At 36.4% G+C, this 16,811-nt stretch overlaps 1 protein-coding gene across 3 annotated transcripts in view; it reads right to left on the bottom strand.

Moving 5' to 3' along the window:
* Window positions 1–16,811, bottom strand: part of SPTLC2 (serine palmitoyltransferase long chain base subunit 2) — a 127,861-nt gene that overhangs the window by 90,641 nt on the left and 20,409 nt on the right. For all 3 annotated transcript variants that reach the window (XR_012133743.1, XR_005061721.2, XM_037019836.2), the window contains exons 2-3: window positions 12,005–12,199; window positions 408–562 (exon numbers count right to left, since the gene is read on the bottom strand). Coding sequence is in view for 1 of the 3 variants with exons in the window: in XM_037019836.2 (XP_036875731.1) it covers window positions 408–562; window positions 12,005–12,199 (350 nt within the window). In the remaining 2 variants the exon portion in view is untranslated. The remainder of the gene's footprint in view (window positions 1–407; window positions 563–12,004; window positions 12,200–16,811) is intronic.

Genomic DNA, 16,811 nt, shown 5'->3' with positions numbered 1-16,811 from the left:
AATGTCCAACAAATTAAAGCTTACAAATATGAAAAGTTATCTAGTCAATCCACTTAAGTAAAAACATTCCATCTATCCTTCAATCATTTGAGAAATCAAAATATCCAGAAATATCAGATACTTGATTCTGGTAAATGACATAATAAAAAGACAGTTTTTCTTTGTTTTTCTTTTCTTTTTTTAAGTCAAATTTTGTTTCCAACTATTATCTAACACAGTATCAAATGTAATAGAAAAATGTATTATAAAAATGTCAGAAACACTGGACAATATTCAAGGAAATTAATCGTGTATTCTCAGCTTCTACTCCTGTTTCACAGATGACTCAATCTGCAATAGAGTATTTTTTTGAAGTGAAGAAATTCTTTTTTATTGTTGTCAAGAAATAATTTCCCAACCAGGCTCACTTGAATGACCAGTTGTAATCATGAGATTGTCTTTCCATGATGTCCACCCTGGCTCCAGGCACACTACAGATGGGTCGATTCCAGTTGTCCCTAATCCTCATGTAGAGGTTCCTTGTATAGAAGTTTTCGAAATCTTGATACAATGACACAAAGTCCTGCCAATAAATGGTGAAATACTGTAAATTTAACTGAGCTACTTTAAAAATTTTACAACTTCCCTTTCTGTTATGCAAGAGCACTTAAGAAGGAGAAGTCAATTATGTTGAATTAACTGATACGGAAAACACTTGGAAAGACACCAGTTCTCTGTTTATCTTAAAACAACTTGGCTTTGATGGCTGACCTATATGAAATGGTTGCAGATTTAACTGTCTGACTGCATGAAGGTTGAACCAAAGAATTTAAGTTAATGAAGTAGGCCTCATAAAAATAAACCTTACTTGTACAATTCTGTCATTAAACCTTCCAAGTATTCCTTCCTAATAACCTCAAAAAGACTGCTCTTCTGCCCCTACCCTAGTAATATAGTGGAAGAAATGCCATTAAAAACCCCTGCTTCCAGTTTCAAATTAGAAAAATAATTCCAAAGTGAAGATTCCATCCTCTGCATATTTTCAAAGATCAAAATGAAACAAACCCAAAGGAGAGTGAAAAATCAAGAAACACTGAAAGGCAGATTATATAGAAAGACACCTTCTCAGGTTTCTTTCTTTGGATAGGAGTTTTTGAAAAATTTTAAAAAAAGAAAAAAAGATTCTCAAGATGAATTCCCATGACCAGGGGGACTTAAAGCCCTTCCTCTCCTCCCTGAGATTAAGTTATACTAAAACTTAAGTCTGTAAAAAATGACATCTCACAGGCACAGTCGCAGGGGGGCCATCAGGTGAGAAATTGGGGATCAACAGAGGTGAGGCTTAGAACCTCATCCCCCCTGTTTTGAGAGAAATCTTCTGCATCCGTGGATGTATTATTGCCCTTGTCTAGCTTGGATTAACACATAGTCTACAGGAACACACCTGATCATCTACATTTGCCCTCTTACAACACTAAACTATGTTTTCTACCTTTATCTTACATCTACCTACCACTTCAGCATTTTATTTAAAAAAAAAATAATAATAATAATAATAAAGGGAAAAATGTGGGATTCACATATAAATCAAGTATAAAAATCAAACGAATATTCATATTTGACCTGATTGTTTATAGTTCATAATGAGTGATCAAAACCGAAAGTTTTTGTGATGACTGCCCTTGTACTGTTCACCATGTAAGAACTTACTCACTATGTAAGAATTCGTTCACCATGTAAGAACTTGTTCGTTATGCTTCAGAAGATTGGAGACTGACGAGAATTAGGCTGGGGGTGGATTAAAGATTGTGCATTGAGCATTGACTCCCCTATACAGAATTTTATGGTTGTTAACAACCATTTGATCAATAAATATGAGAGATGCCCTCTCAAAAAAAAATAAATAAATAACATCTCAGTGAAGCTAAAAATGAGTGCATAATGTTATGATGTCCCATGTGGTATGACCATTGCTCAGAACAACGTGACTAGATCACATGAGACCTTTTCAACTCCTAAAGATAAAATAAACCAACCAAAAGAAAACTCTATTACTGTTTTACTACAGTCAGCAAACCACTGCTCCTAGCCCTCAGATCTGAGCTTGATGCCAATCTAAATTAATCTGTTAGGTAAGTTAATCAAAACATTCAAAGTTTAGGCCTTATTCTGTAAAAGATTTTCATTGCTAAACAAGATTATATAAAACTTTAAGATTAATAGCCTTCTATGACATTGGACTCTAACATGCTAAATAAACCTTACATTAGATAAAATCTTCTGAAAGCTGAGCAGAATCAGAAAGTACCCTTAGGAATGTGCAGTGCCTGATACCATCTCTCTCTCTATTGGTTCTAGCATTTACATTTCCTTAAAGAGAAAATAACCACAAATAATGTGTCTTTTACAATTGGAAATGTATTACTGAAAGAGTTTATCGCTTTTGTCTCGTCCAACAAGAATACTGGATGGCTGAAAACTGGAACAGAGACATCTAAATTTAAATTAAGGACTTCTTTGGCTATTATTCACCATGCATCTATTTCCCAAAAGAAAAAACAAGAAGAACAAAAATCATCTCCATTTCTTTTCAATTCACATAAAATAGGGTAAACATACTAACTCTTCTTGAGCTCATTTTTTTATAACCTTTCTAAACACTGCATATTAATGTATTTAATGTTAAATACTTGACAGATACTCCATCACAAATTTTTATTAGCAACAAAGCAATCTTTTTTGTTTTTACTATATGTACATCATAAAAACTTAGCCTTGTCCTATCAAAAGGAATGAAGTAGAGCTTTGGGTAACCATTACATAGCTGTCTGTGGTTAGGAAAGAAGGGATGCAGTTTGGCTGCAGTTAGAAGGTTTAATAGAGACATCTGAAGGGCAGCTAAGCGAACATCCTGCACTTAGCAATGAAGTAAGAAACATGGAAGGGGGTCACTATTCAGAGTTCAAGTTCTAGGCAATGTGAGTATCTGTTTCCAAAAATAACTCATACACTTAAATATTCTAGGACTAGGGTTTAATTGGAGGAATTATCTTTTCAATCATTTATTCAAATACCTTTTATAGAACACTTCTGCTAGCCTTAGGATTCTTAAAGAACAAAGTGTTCTTTATGCAAACAATGACACTCCCACTATTGCTACCCTCAGCTCACCCCCATTACCCCGCCTATTCCCATCCCACTCAACATTCCCACCTCCCTCTTCTTTCTCCTCAGTTTAGTCACTGTGAAATGACTAGTCAGGGCCAGCCTAATACTTGTTTGCTCTGTCACCGAACAAACATTTACTGACCCATGCTTTGCAGGCACTAAGGCAGGCAATGGGGATAAAAATGACTGAGATACAACTTCTACATTCCCAACGAACTCTTAGTGTAGTGGAGAGACACATGAATAAAGTTAGAATACAGTGTAACAATACTGTAAAGAGATGCTTGCTCAGTGAGAGTATCTAACTGGTAGGTGAGTAGCAAGGACAGAGTCAAGTTCAAACAGCCTTCCTGCACTGTCTGAACTTGATGTACTCTTCCTGGACACGTTTCCTGAAGACCTTGTGCATACCACATATATCAGCACAGATACACATATGTCAAGTAGAGAACAATACCTAGATGAGGCTACACTCTGGACTGTTGGGCTTGAAGTACTCACCAGTTAAGTGACTTCTACCATTTGCCTCAAAGAGAAGAATTCAAATTCATGGATTTCTTAATTAGGGATCACTGAAGACCTTAACAAACATAGTGTCTCATCTATAAATTAGCCAATAAATAGCCTTTACTGCTTAAGCCTATTTGAGATTAAGTTTTCTAGAAAAGCATCCTAATTGTTTAAAATAGGTACCATTTATTCTAGTGCATATAAAGGCCTTAAGATGACAGAGAAAAAGGGGTGACTCAGTATTATCACTTTCAGAAGTTGACTTTGTAACTGCCTATATTTGTTGAGAGCAATTCTAGCCCAACACATGTGCACAAATATTTTTGAAATGATGATGATAATGAATAATTACATTAGCAACAAGAATTCCCATTTACTAAGTACTTAAGATGTCTTGCAAAATCACATGTATTTTCTCTTAAACAACCCTGCACCCTCTTATAGAAGATGTTACTCTTATTTTCAGAGAGGCAAAATGGTTTTTCAAGTTAGAGAACTAGCCAGAGGCAGGGCCAGCAACTGATCTAGGTCTTTTAATTCCAAAGTCCATGTTCTTAACCCCATGCATTTCCATGGCATATGATTTTTTCTGTAAGTTTTATGTGACGGAGTTTGTTGAGCTGCCTGACTCAACAATGCATATCCCAACTTACTTAGCCTACCTAACATAACATCACAAGAAAATCCACTTTGGTGGTAATGAGACACTTGTCTATCTGGAAAAAATCATGGCGCTTCAGAACACTCAGACACTGAAACGGAAGGCTACACACCTGAAATCTTCTCTTTAAAAACACACTAACACCGTCTGCAGTATTTCAGTACTGCTGAAATATTTCAAGACATGGTAACAACCAACATATTACTACATACCAAAGACAGGTTAGTGAAAAAAAAGTCCATGGCATTTTGAATTTTTATTTTGGTGACATATATTCTAGAAAAGGAAACATCCTCATAAGTTAAATCTAAAAATAGCTGAAACATGACAAAATTGTTTCAAAACTTTAAGAAAAAAAATCCTGAAGAATTCCTGCCTGCATGAACAAGTGTTGACGATGGAGTCATCCTATGGTTAAAAAGCATTATACAGCTAGGGGTATTTTTTATAAATCAATAATGTTGTCTTCACCCCTGTTTAATGAAGAAAATTAGGTGAATAACCTGTGAAAGGTTATTAGACTGTTAACTAAGAACTCTGAACTACTGTTAAGAGTTTTCCCTACTGTTCATATAAGATACTACTGTTCTTTCCTGTTTTAAATGTTATAGACAAGAAGCCACTTCCTTGCTGTTCCTATGCTATCCATGAAGGCATAATAAGAGATTTCAATATTAAAGACACTTCCCCTTAGATCTAAAACAGAGTCATGTGTGTCTGCATGTGCGTATGTACACACACACACACACACACGAACAGTAAATACCTCAAAAGACTCAAAAGTTTTCATTGTATAACCACCACTCACAACACTACTCAATCTTAAATATTTACTGAATGTCTAGTATATGCCAAGCACTCTTCTAGGTACTGGTTTAAGTAGTAAACAAAAAGGTAACAGTAATCTCTGCCCTTGTAGAATTTATATTTTGGTGGAAGAGACAGCAACTAAATGAGGCAAATGTATAAAATATGGAGTATGTTAGATAGACATTAAAAAATGCTAATGGAAACAAAAATCAAACAAGGAGGGGGTAAAATGCTGGAGTCATGTTAAAATTTAGCTAGAGTGGCCAGGTAAAATAAAGAAGGAAAAGAAAGCATGAGAACTATCCAAAAGACTACCGGAAGGAAGAGCTTTCTGCAGGCAAATGGCAAATGGAATGGCGGAAGGGCAGGATATACTTGGTATGTTCAAGAAACTGCATAGAGGCCAGTGTGGCTGGAGCAGATGAGTGAGGGACTACTAAGCAGTAGGAGATGACACCCAGGTTAAAACGGAGTTGATAAGAAGTGATGGATCTGGATTTTCTGATGGGCCACATGTGGTGTGTGACAGGAAGAAGAATCAAGAACAATTCCAAGGTTTTTAGCCTTAGCAACTGTCATAAAATTGTCATTCATGGAGATGGGGAAGACAACTAACTGGTTAGCAGAGGATGTCAGCTCACTTTCAGATATGTAAATTCTGAGATGCCTTTGTGGAGATGTCAAGTGGGCAGCTAGATATACAGGTGTACAGTTCAATAAGGAAGTCAGCACCTGATACAAATCTGGAAGTTATCAGCACACACAGGTATCGACAGCCATGACAATGGATGAAATCACTAGAGAAGAGGAGTGAGCACAGGTGACAAGACTAAGGAAGAAGACAGCCACACTCACATCTACATCTAGAAGTTGGGCAGATGAGGATACAGCAAGGCACAGTGAGAGAAAATAGCCAGAGAGGCAGGAGAAAAACCAAGCAATTATAATGTCCCGGAGAACAAGTGAACAAATGATTCTGGAAGGAGAGACTCATCGACTGTGTCAAATGCTGCTGACAGACCAAACAAGGTAAAGACTGAGAAAGGACTATCAGGACTAAAAGGACTATTTCGCAACACAGGTATCACAGGCAACCCTGAGAAGAATCATTTTAGCTGAAGCAGTGGGGGCAAAAATCTGACTGGAGTGGGTTCAGTAAATAGTGAGAAGCAAGACACTGGAAACAGATGTCAGGGAACTTTGCTCTAAACAGAAGAAAGAACGGAGCAGAAGATGGAGGAGAAAGTAAGATCAAGAGAAGGCCTTTTTTAAGATAGGAGAAATAACACATTTTAAATGGGAATGACCTAGTAAAGGACAAACTGATGTAAAGCTGACTCACCAGAATTCTAACAGTCACAACTGAATGTGTAATAAACAGGGGCAGGCCCTACTGAATGGCCAGATTTAAGTAGGGCAGATCACTTTTTTATATTTTTAGTTATTTACTACAAAGGTTGTCACAGAATTTCAAAATTCTTTAGTGAGACATATAACTACACCTAAAATACAGCTTAAAACCTAAGGGAACTTCAATATGATTTCTAAAACTGGGATCTAAGAACTACTGAGGGCTTATGGGTAGTCTCAAGGATCCACAAATTCTATTATCATGTTTTAACTTCATTTTCTAAATTTTGACCAACATTTAAAAATAAGTTTACCAAAATGGATTAAAGACTTGAATGTAAGTCATGAAACCATAAAACTCTTAGAAGACAAAACAGGCAAAAATCTCCTGAATATAAGCATGAGCAACTTCTTCCTGAACGCATCTCCTCGAGCAAGGGAAACAAAAGCAAAATGAATTCATGGGACTACATCAAACTAAAAAGCTTCTGTACAGCAAAGGACATCATCAATAGAACAAAAACGCATCCTACAGTATGGAAGAATGTATTTGTAAATGACATATCCGACAAGGGGTTAACATCCAAAATATATAAAGAACTCACACACCTCAACACCCAAAAAAGCAAATAACCTGATTAACAAATAGGCATAGGATACGGAGACAGTTCTCCAAAGAAATTCAGATGGCCAACAGACACATGAAAAGATGCTCCACATCACTAATCATCCGGGAACTGCAAATTAAAACCACAATGAGATATCACCTCACACCAGTAAGCATGGCCAACATCGAAAAGACTAAGAACAACAAATGCTGGTGAGGATGCAGAGAAAGGGGAACCCTCCTACACTGATGGTGGGAATGTAAGCTAGTTCAACCATGTGGAAAGCAGTATAGAGGTTCCTCAAAAAACTAAAAATAGAAATACCATTTGACCTGGGAATCCCACTCCTTGGAATTTATCCAAAGAATACAACTTCTCAGATTCCAAAACACATATGCACCCCTATGTTTATTGTAGCACTTTTTACAATAGCCAAGAAATGGGAGCAACCTAAGTGTCCATCAGTAGATGAATGGATAAAGAAGATGTGGTACATATACACAATGGAATATTATTCAGCCATAAGAAAGAAACAAATCCTACCATTTGCAACAACATGGATGGAGCTGGAGGACATTATGCTCAGTGAAATAAGCCAGGTGGAGAAAGACAAGTGCCAAATGATTTCCCTCATTTGTGGAGTATAACAAAGAAGCAAAACTAAAGGAACAAAATAGCAGCAGACTCAGAAACTCCAAGAAGGGAGGAGTGGTTACCAAAGGGTAGGGGTGTGGGAGGGTGGGTGCGGAGGGAGGGAGAAGGGGATTGAGGAGTATTATGTTTAGTACACATGGTGTGGGGGATCACGGGGAAAACAGTGTAGCACAGAGAAGGGACATAGTGGATCTGTGGCATCTTACTACACTGATGGACAGTGACTGCATTGGGGTATGGGTGGGGACTTGATAATATGGATAAATGTAGTAACCACATTGTTTTTTCATGTGAAACATTCATAAGAGTGTATATCAATAATACCTTAATAAAAAAATTTTAAAAAAATAAGTTTACCACTTTAATACCCTAACAGTACTCAATTTAAATGTGGAAGGACTTGGGATATGTCAGACAGGACACCAGTTCTTTAACTTTTACATTCTCAGTTAATAGTAAAAATCAGTTCCAAACTGCTGAATGAAAAGGAAAGTGGAATAAAGAAATAAAAGCCTCAAGATTCAAAAGACAAAAAAAGCCTAAGAAAAAGCTACACTGTTGCTCCAAACAAAAATGCCCAACAGGTGACAGGGAAACTCTTACGAACTAAGCACTATGAGTAGTGCAAAGGGAGAAAGTGGTGATGTGCTACAAAACTCTTTCAAAAAGTTTACTTTGGTTATAGCTTCTTACAGTGAGGAATCCCTAGAGTGAATAAAAATAGATGACTGCTGATCAAAGGTGTATGATTAGGCAATAAAAGGGAATGAATTACTGAAATACACTACAACATAGATGAACTTCAAAAATATTATGCCAAGGGAAAGAAGCCAGACACAAAAGAGCACACATTGTATGAAATATCTAAAGACAAAAACAGGATTACTGGTTGGCTGCCTAGGCAGGGGAAGAGGAGAGAAGAGTGGAGTGACTAATAGGTATGGGGTTTCTTTTTCAGATGACAAAAATGTTATAAAATTAGATTGTGGTGCTGGCTGCCACTTCTGTAAATATAAAAACCACTGAATTGTACATTTTAAACAGGTGACCTTTATAGTATGTAAATTACATCTCAATAAAGATGTAGAGCTCTTTTTAAATCCACAGAACTAAAAAGGTGGAACCAACTGATAATCCCCCAGCTTAATACATCAAGCAACTATACTATGCTAAGAGTTTTCGAAGAGACTGTTAAAGTGATAATTATCAGAATGTTCGTGGTAAGCTCTTTCTGAAGGAGGTCAAGAATAAAATCCTTCCAGAAATTCCTATCAATGTATTTCAATCGGTTTCCTTCTTTTGCATCTTGAAAATTAAACTATCAGGATGTGGACATATAATGTCCTTTCCCAGCATCCTATCCCTCCCATTTTTGAATATCTGATTGTGAGCAAACTGCAGAGTTTAGTAAGTTGTGTGGTAACTACCTACCATAATTTATTCCTGAGCCTTCTAGATATTTTCTCATTTCCTCTCTGGATATTAGAACATTTTTATTAATTCAAGTTTTTGCTGTATCTATCACACACGTTTGTAGACTAGTTCTGCCTCACATAAAAAAGAAACAAACCACAGACCGGGAAAAACAACATTCTCATCCAAAACACCACTAATAACAGAGGATCAGGCATAAAGAATTCCAAGACTTTCATGCAATTTATATAAAATAGAACAAACTCATGCTAACTCATTTTTATTAGTGGGACCCTGTGATTCAATTCTACCTAAAGTAACATAAGAATCACCAGCATGACTAATTAAAATGGGCTCTCTTCTGTGAAGGAATGAGGACGTAACTAGGAATGACACAGTGAAATGAAGAAGTGGAAACATTTGCATTTTATGAGAGCAAGCACTTTCTCTTACCTCTTTCTAGTGTTAACACTTTAAAGCTTCAGTACCTTCCTCACTATATCTAATACAGCATCAGAAAACAAATGATCTAGCATAAGGCTTAACAAGTCTTCCTTTTCCTTTAAAAGCTGAGTTTTTATAGGAAAATGGCAGAATTCAGCCATTTTACCTGCTACTGTTATCTACTACAAAAATCCTATTGAAATGAATTTGAATAAATTAGTACAGCCCTTCTCTAAAACAAACTGTGGAAGCAAATGTCCCCTTCTGTCCCAATTTCCTATTAGAATTATTACTTGGTTAACTGTATGCTACTCAGTTTATATTTTTGTTCCCCATCTGCATACAATTCAAGCACCATTTACCTGTGCAGTGCTTTGCAGAAGTCTGTAAGTTTGAATGAAGTATTTGTTTCCTCAACAAAACTCTTAAACTACTTAATAAAATCTATGCGTTCCAATTCTGTAACACAAAGTTAAGTACACAGAGGCAGCCCCAATACTTAAACAGTCAACTTACCCTCTGATAACATGAAACAAATTCCAAAGACAATGACTCATTCATGAAGTAATTCTGGTGCACCCTTACTGTACCATTCATCTGTCACACTCTGACAGAGCACACCAGCTGTGCCAACTCTGTCAGCCCCTGCTCAAAAACTGCTCAGGATTCCTCACTGCCTATCATTTAGTTTGACATTTAAAACACAATTTCTCATACATTCACATTTCAGGTTCTCCCAAACATTCCTCATGCCTATACTATCCCCTCAGTCAGGAATGCTGTCTACACCACAATCAGAATTCCCCCTGACCCACCAGTTCTGCATGTCAATTACCAGATCTCTACACTGCATTGATACTAGGAGAGGTCCTTTCAGGTAAAGATTTCCTAATTTGAATACATGAATAAAACTTCAGCTCCCATATCAGCCAGTACCACCATCAACTCAGTGTATTAGGAAGATACTGGCCTGTAAACAAGTAATTAAAATACCATACAACACAGTAAGTCTCAAGTAAGCTATAACTTATAATAAGGAAGTCATAACTGAGGTATGTAAAAAAAAAGTCAACATGTGAATGCACTCTAGCTGAAAGTCTCTTAGGGATGTACGGGGGCAGAAAAAAGGAGAATCAAAGCAATTTTTAAATTTCTTCTGGTTTTCAATAATGAAAATTAGTTTGACCTCATTACTAGACTTCATTCTGAAGACCAGAGCTTTGCTTGCATTAGGAATTCATAACAATATCTCTTTGATGAATTAACTTGTAGGCATTTCAGGGCAGGAAAAGGGTTGGTCAACTTGTGGTCCTGGAGCTGAGGGCGGGGTGCCGAATGGTTGAGAAGAGAGAGAAGAATGCCATATCTGGGTTCTCCCAGGACATAACCCTCAATCCACATGCTGACTGGTTCTGCCTTCCTAGCACTGAAGAGGTCTTTTCCTTTCCTGTTTCTTGATGCTCTCCTCCCCTTCTCCCGTGTGATGCCATCCATTCCCAGTGTTTACCGGCTCCTCTCTCAGTGGTGACCCTGCTGCCATCACATCTCCTCTCTCCTTTAGCATCCCACAAAAGTAAGAGATAGCATGGACAAAATAAAAACCTTCCTTCTGAATCCCTTCTCTAATCCAGTACATTCCCTAGGCTGGAGGATAGCCTCTCTATATTTCACATGCTAAGAGCAAACAAGTTTGTTTTTAGTAAAATGAGGCATTTTTTAACTAATTTTATTTATTTTTGAGAAAAGGTAATCATGCTATTATAGAGAATTCTAGAGACATAAGGAGTATAGTGAGAAAAGTGAAGTTAAGTAAATGAGGTCCTACTTCTCAGAGACAACCATTATCATCTCTCTTTACCATTATTAAAACAAGATTGTTTTCCACTGTAAACAAAATAGCTCAGCCACATTCTGTTTTAGGGCATCTTTGTTTTAGGGTGAGGAGCTGATCTGTAAACCAGACATCTATACATAAGGTGTCTATGAGAAAACACATGAGTTCTGAAAAGCACAATTTTTTCAGAAGACTGTAGATACATCTTGGGATACAGTATGGTATCATGAACAGAAAGAACATGGCTTTTGGCATTTCACAGACCTGTGTCCGAATACCAACTCTGACACTAGGTATCTTAGGACACATTACTCAACTTGTAATTTTTAGCTTTCTTATACATAAAATAGGAAGAATCTTGTGATGATTATATTAAAGACATGTTAAATGCTTTTAATTTCTCCATGCCTTTGCCTTATTTTCAGCTTTCTTTGTGACATTTTTTCATTAACTTCATCAGGAATATTTTTATTTTAATGTAAGCCAAAATTTCTAAAGAAAAAAATGCATGAAAATACCAAGATTTCTATAAAAAGCTTCCAGTTACAAAATCAAAGAATCTCTAACACTTACCTGTTGTTCTTCTCTTTCTGTTGCATGGTGACACTTTTCAATTCTCCAATGCCTCAAAAAATCTCGAAGATATCCAAAGAGAGTGAGTACACCATACCCCACGTAAGTAAGCACGGCGACCAGCATTGGTGTTTCCTCAAAAGCTTCATTAAATGGTCGTTTATATAGCCCTCCATTTTGTGTAACATGATGGATCTAAAAGGGAGATTAAAATGTTTATTTCAATCACAGTAAGAAAAAGATTACTGCTTAGTCTTTCTTGTCAGTGGTAACACAAGTAATCAGGACTGCTTAAAATCTAAGTCCTTACAGATTTGCATTAAAAAAATCCACTAAGATACAAGAAGGACAAAATTGTTTTCAATGGAAATAAGTTGTAAGTCGCACGTATTTCAGATGAACAGCAAACAAGAAAAATAGAGGGAAGACTGCTTCAGAACAAGGCTCAATGATTTCTATCATTATTTGATTTTTTGAACTAAATCCTAAGATGCATAATCTCCTTTGTTCTAATAAAGAAAATAGAAAACATAAATTAACAAAGAGAAAGCCTATCCTGAAAAACAATATATCAGCTTACAAATGAAGTATCAAATTTAAATTTCAGTTTTAGAATAAAATTAATTTGTAAATGTTTTACTGCTATATATTCTTAAAGCCACCCTGCCATAGTGTTCCAAATAATTATCAGCAGTAGGTCTCTGCGGAAACACATGGTTTATACTAGTCTTTCTTGTCAGTGGTAACACAAGTAATCAGGCACAAAAGCAAAACATAAGAGTGGTGCAGTATTGTATAAAAGTAGAAATAAATCCAACACAAGAGGAAAACCTGTTAAGAGTGATCAGTAACCGTCAAAATCATTCTCTCCCACTTAATCTTGACCTAAGTATCCATTTCTAGATATTTATATTATCCCTGGTTTCATCATTTGGGATACTTGAATTTTACTATATGAATAAAAAGCTACTGTACTTCTGATCTCACGGCTTAAAGCCTTATATTTTTTTACCTACTTTAACGGAAATCTTATTGTACAGAAAAATTCCACTAGAGAAGTTCATGTGTTAACTTTTATCTTTTTGAATGAGATGGTCAATCACAATCTACCAGGTGCATTATTTTCAACTGAACACTGTACCAGTTACGAAAAGTCCCAAAGGAATAAAAGATTCTTTCTTGGCCTCTCAGGCAACTTGATCTAGAGCTAAATTTATTTTAGAATATTGTATCCTAGTAATGTTAGTTTGGGGAAGTTTCTTGAATGTTGTTAAGTCAGAACATTTTGGAAAGAAACTGTTGTATTTGATAAAGAAAAGGCATGGCACAATACATGGAATCTAGTGGTACTGATTCCATTTGATGGCCTAAGGAACTTCTGAAAACTGTGAAACTGGTTTAGGTCATCATCTCTTCCCCAAAGGGGTGGAAGTTTGTGTGTCAATATTTACTACTTAAGACTTATAGACACTGAGAAATGACTAGTGGTTACCAAGGGGGAGGGGGTGGGGTGGCAGGAATAAAGGGGCACAGTAATTTGCAATCACAATATAAGTTGATCATGGAGACTGTTGAAGCACTGTGATGTACATTGGAAACCAACATAAACAACACTTTAATAAAAAAAAAACCCACTACTTAAACTTTTATGCAGGAGCAAGGCTGTAATGTTCACAATGTTATTATGTTTAGGACATAATAGTGAGCCAATATCTGAAGATAGGAAATATTTTAATATTAAAAATTAAACATATAAACATATTAAGTTGGACAAAGCAAAATCAAAAGCACTTAAAACACAATAAAAAAACATTCTGATCATGTGTTTTAAAAACTATATCTAAAAAATGTTGCCATAGAACACTGTGTTTAATACCAGTTCCCAACTCTCCTTAACTTTGAAATTGTTTAAACTGTTCTCTCGCAATTGAACATACTCGTAAAAAGTAAGGCACTTTTCAGAATTCCTACGTCTCTCATATATACATGACAGATTTATGTGTCAGGAATGCTGCAGGTGGATTTCTTTAAAAGATATCCGCCTTGACTTCAGACACACCCAAACCAGCAGGGCCAAGTAAATTCATATGCTTGGCTGGACTATCTAGGAAGGAGGAAGTTAAATCATTAGTTTGCTTTTAAATATTGTGTGATTCCATCATGGCCTAATTTAAAATTAAATGCATCTTAAGGAATTGAGATTCAATTATGAAATAACTTCTGGAATGTGGCCTCAGTCAAAACACAGGTCACTCTCTGATCATTCAGGGTGAGAATGGACAAACTGATAATGCAAACCTCTGATGGGTGAAAAAGTGTTAGGACCCAGAGAGAACAAAATTACTTGATCTTCAAGTACTGATGCTCATTTTATCTCTGACATGATTCAAATAACAACAATGATATTACCATCTTATACATGTATAATGTTCCATAAGGGAAGACACCAGGCTTACTTTGCTCATTATCTAGTACTCAGGATAGTATTTATTAAGTGCTAACAAATAGTAAGTACTAAATAATGTTTCCTTACTACTAATAGTATTACAGAAAGTAGCACCTTACGGGAACTCAATGAATATTTACTGAATAAATAAAAATACACATTACACTCTTCGGTCTTTCAACATTAAGCATCCTGTCATAAAAAGGGTTAAGTTTCAGGGATCACACAATTAATATTAGGACATTTCTAGAACCAGATCTCACACCTTTTAGTGTTAACTGGACTGGAGATCAAATTCACTCTAAACAAAACATGGGCTGCAAACTTATGATGTATTTCATACTCTGGATTCATCACCATCCAAGAAGGCTCTTCTTAAGAGGCCTCTGAGTTATTCTAACTTTTGAGAATTAGAATGTCAACAAGGCGATCAAGAAAAACGTTAGTGTATTACTCCCTTCAAGTAAAAAAACAGGTATCTTTCTATTCAGATTAAGCAGACAAGAGTGTGATGCTGTTACTAGTATTACTCAAGGGATGACTTAAGAACTCCAATGAATACGATAGGTTTGCTTCAACAGTAGTATTTTCTTCAAGAACATGCAATAGAGTAAAAAGGCAAAGGAAAAAAATTTTTTTTTCAGTCAAGACTACAAGTAAGTACATCATCATAAAACACATTCAGGATTGGGAGGGTGCAGAATCAAACCAGTAAGTCATTTTGTTCACAAGTCTATTAAGGATCACAGTCATATTTATCAAGCAGCTGAAAAGGGACTTTTAACCAAAGCAATAATGGGAAGGTACAATCAGAAGATAAACCACAAATATAACATATATGCACTATAATCACCTGGAGAGATACAAGGAAGTGGAATGAGGAGATGTGGGAAGGAAGCATACTTTCTACTTATACCCCTCCAAACCAATTTATTTTCATTTTTAAGAGTATATATTACTGAATCTTAAGTTATCATTTTATTTTTTAAATGTTTAAACTGAATTTTCTCACGGGTTTTATTCACTATTTGGAGTAAAACAATTTAAAAAGTGACATGACTCTCATCATAACCTCAGGTCATCTATCTATACAGACTCTCTAGAGAATTCTTAACTACTTGTTAGTTCTCAAATAGACTTTACATGCTATAGTGAGTATGTACAAATACACAGTTCCATCCCAGCTTTCTCAGAACTCTAAATTGACGTTTCCACCTGCCTCCTGTATTGCTCCACTTAGACATCCCCAACTCAACAAGTCTAAAGCTGAGCTTCTCTCACCATCCAAACTCCTCCCTCAATTAAAACCTGATCCTCCTCCAGTACTGCCTACCTGAGGGACAGCATCACCATCCAGACTACCCAGTCTCCCAGGTTTGGAGTCATCTTTAGCTCCACCTTATTTTCAGGCTTCATTCTAGATACAGTAATGAATTTTTATGTTCAAGACCTTCATGTGGGGCACCAGGAAATTTTAAGGCCACTGGAAATGTTCTACATCTTGAAAGAGGTATGAGAGACATAGTATACACACAGGTTAAAAAAAAAAAACCCTGGAGTTGTACATCTAGCATACTTTATGCACTAAACAGAATGTATGTTACTCCTCAATTTTAAAAAAAACCCACTTTAATGCCTCTTCCTCTGGTGGACCATCGCAATAGGTGCCTTCCTCTGGTCTCCATGCTACCAAGACCCTCCCCAACACTCCAATTATCCCTCAGCCACACCAAACTTCTTGCCACAGTATTTCCAATAAAAATCCTCCCCTAGAAGGAGTGAAAATCTTCTAACAGTGGTAAGTCAATAAATAATGTCCAATACTGAAAAGTCAAGAAACAGTAAAATCAGCATGTTAGTTAGAAATATGGAGGCAGACACTAAAAGAATTTACTAAAATAGAAAGTAGTTGCTTCTGAAGATGGAGAAAAGGGATAGAAAAGAACAGAAGACTGCTGTATATTTCATAATAAGCCTTGTGGAACTATCTGATGCTTAAAACCATGTGCTACAGGTAAAAGACTGTTAAGAATTCTTAGATCTTACAGAACTGGACCACAGAGTTATTTGGCTGTCAATGGGCACTATTTTCAAGGCAAGGAAAGAGTAACTCCAAAGGTGATTCAGAGACCATCAGGGTTCCCTCCTCAGTTTCAAAGGCAGGAGTTGGCATTGGAGTGGGAGAAGGGAGGACCATTACCTCTGACTCAATAGGTAAGAGCCTGAAAGGGGCAACCCAAAGCCTAGGGGAGGTGGGAGAAAATGAACCCCACCCAATAATTGAGAGGGCAGAGTATCAAAGCAAATAGATTATTCTTGAGTCTTAAGATCTCATGGAATATACCTTGCTAAATTTTGGAC

This window comes from Manis javanica, chromosome 8 (genome assembly GCF_040802235.1).
Source record: "Manis javanica isolate MJ-LG chromosome 8, MJ_LKY, whole genome shotgun sequence".
NCBI lineage: Eukaryota > Metazoa > Chordata > Mammalia > Pholidota > Manidae > Manis > Manis javanica.
The sequence above is the reverse complement of the archived record's forward strand: the minus strand, read 5'-3'. Positions and strand labels throughout refer to the sequence as shown.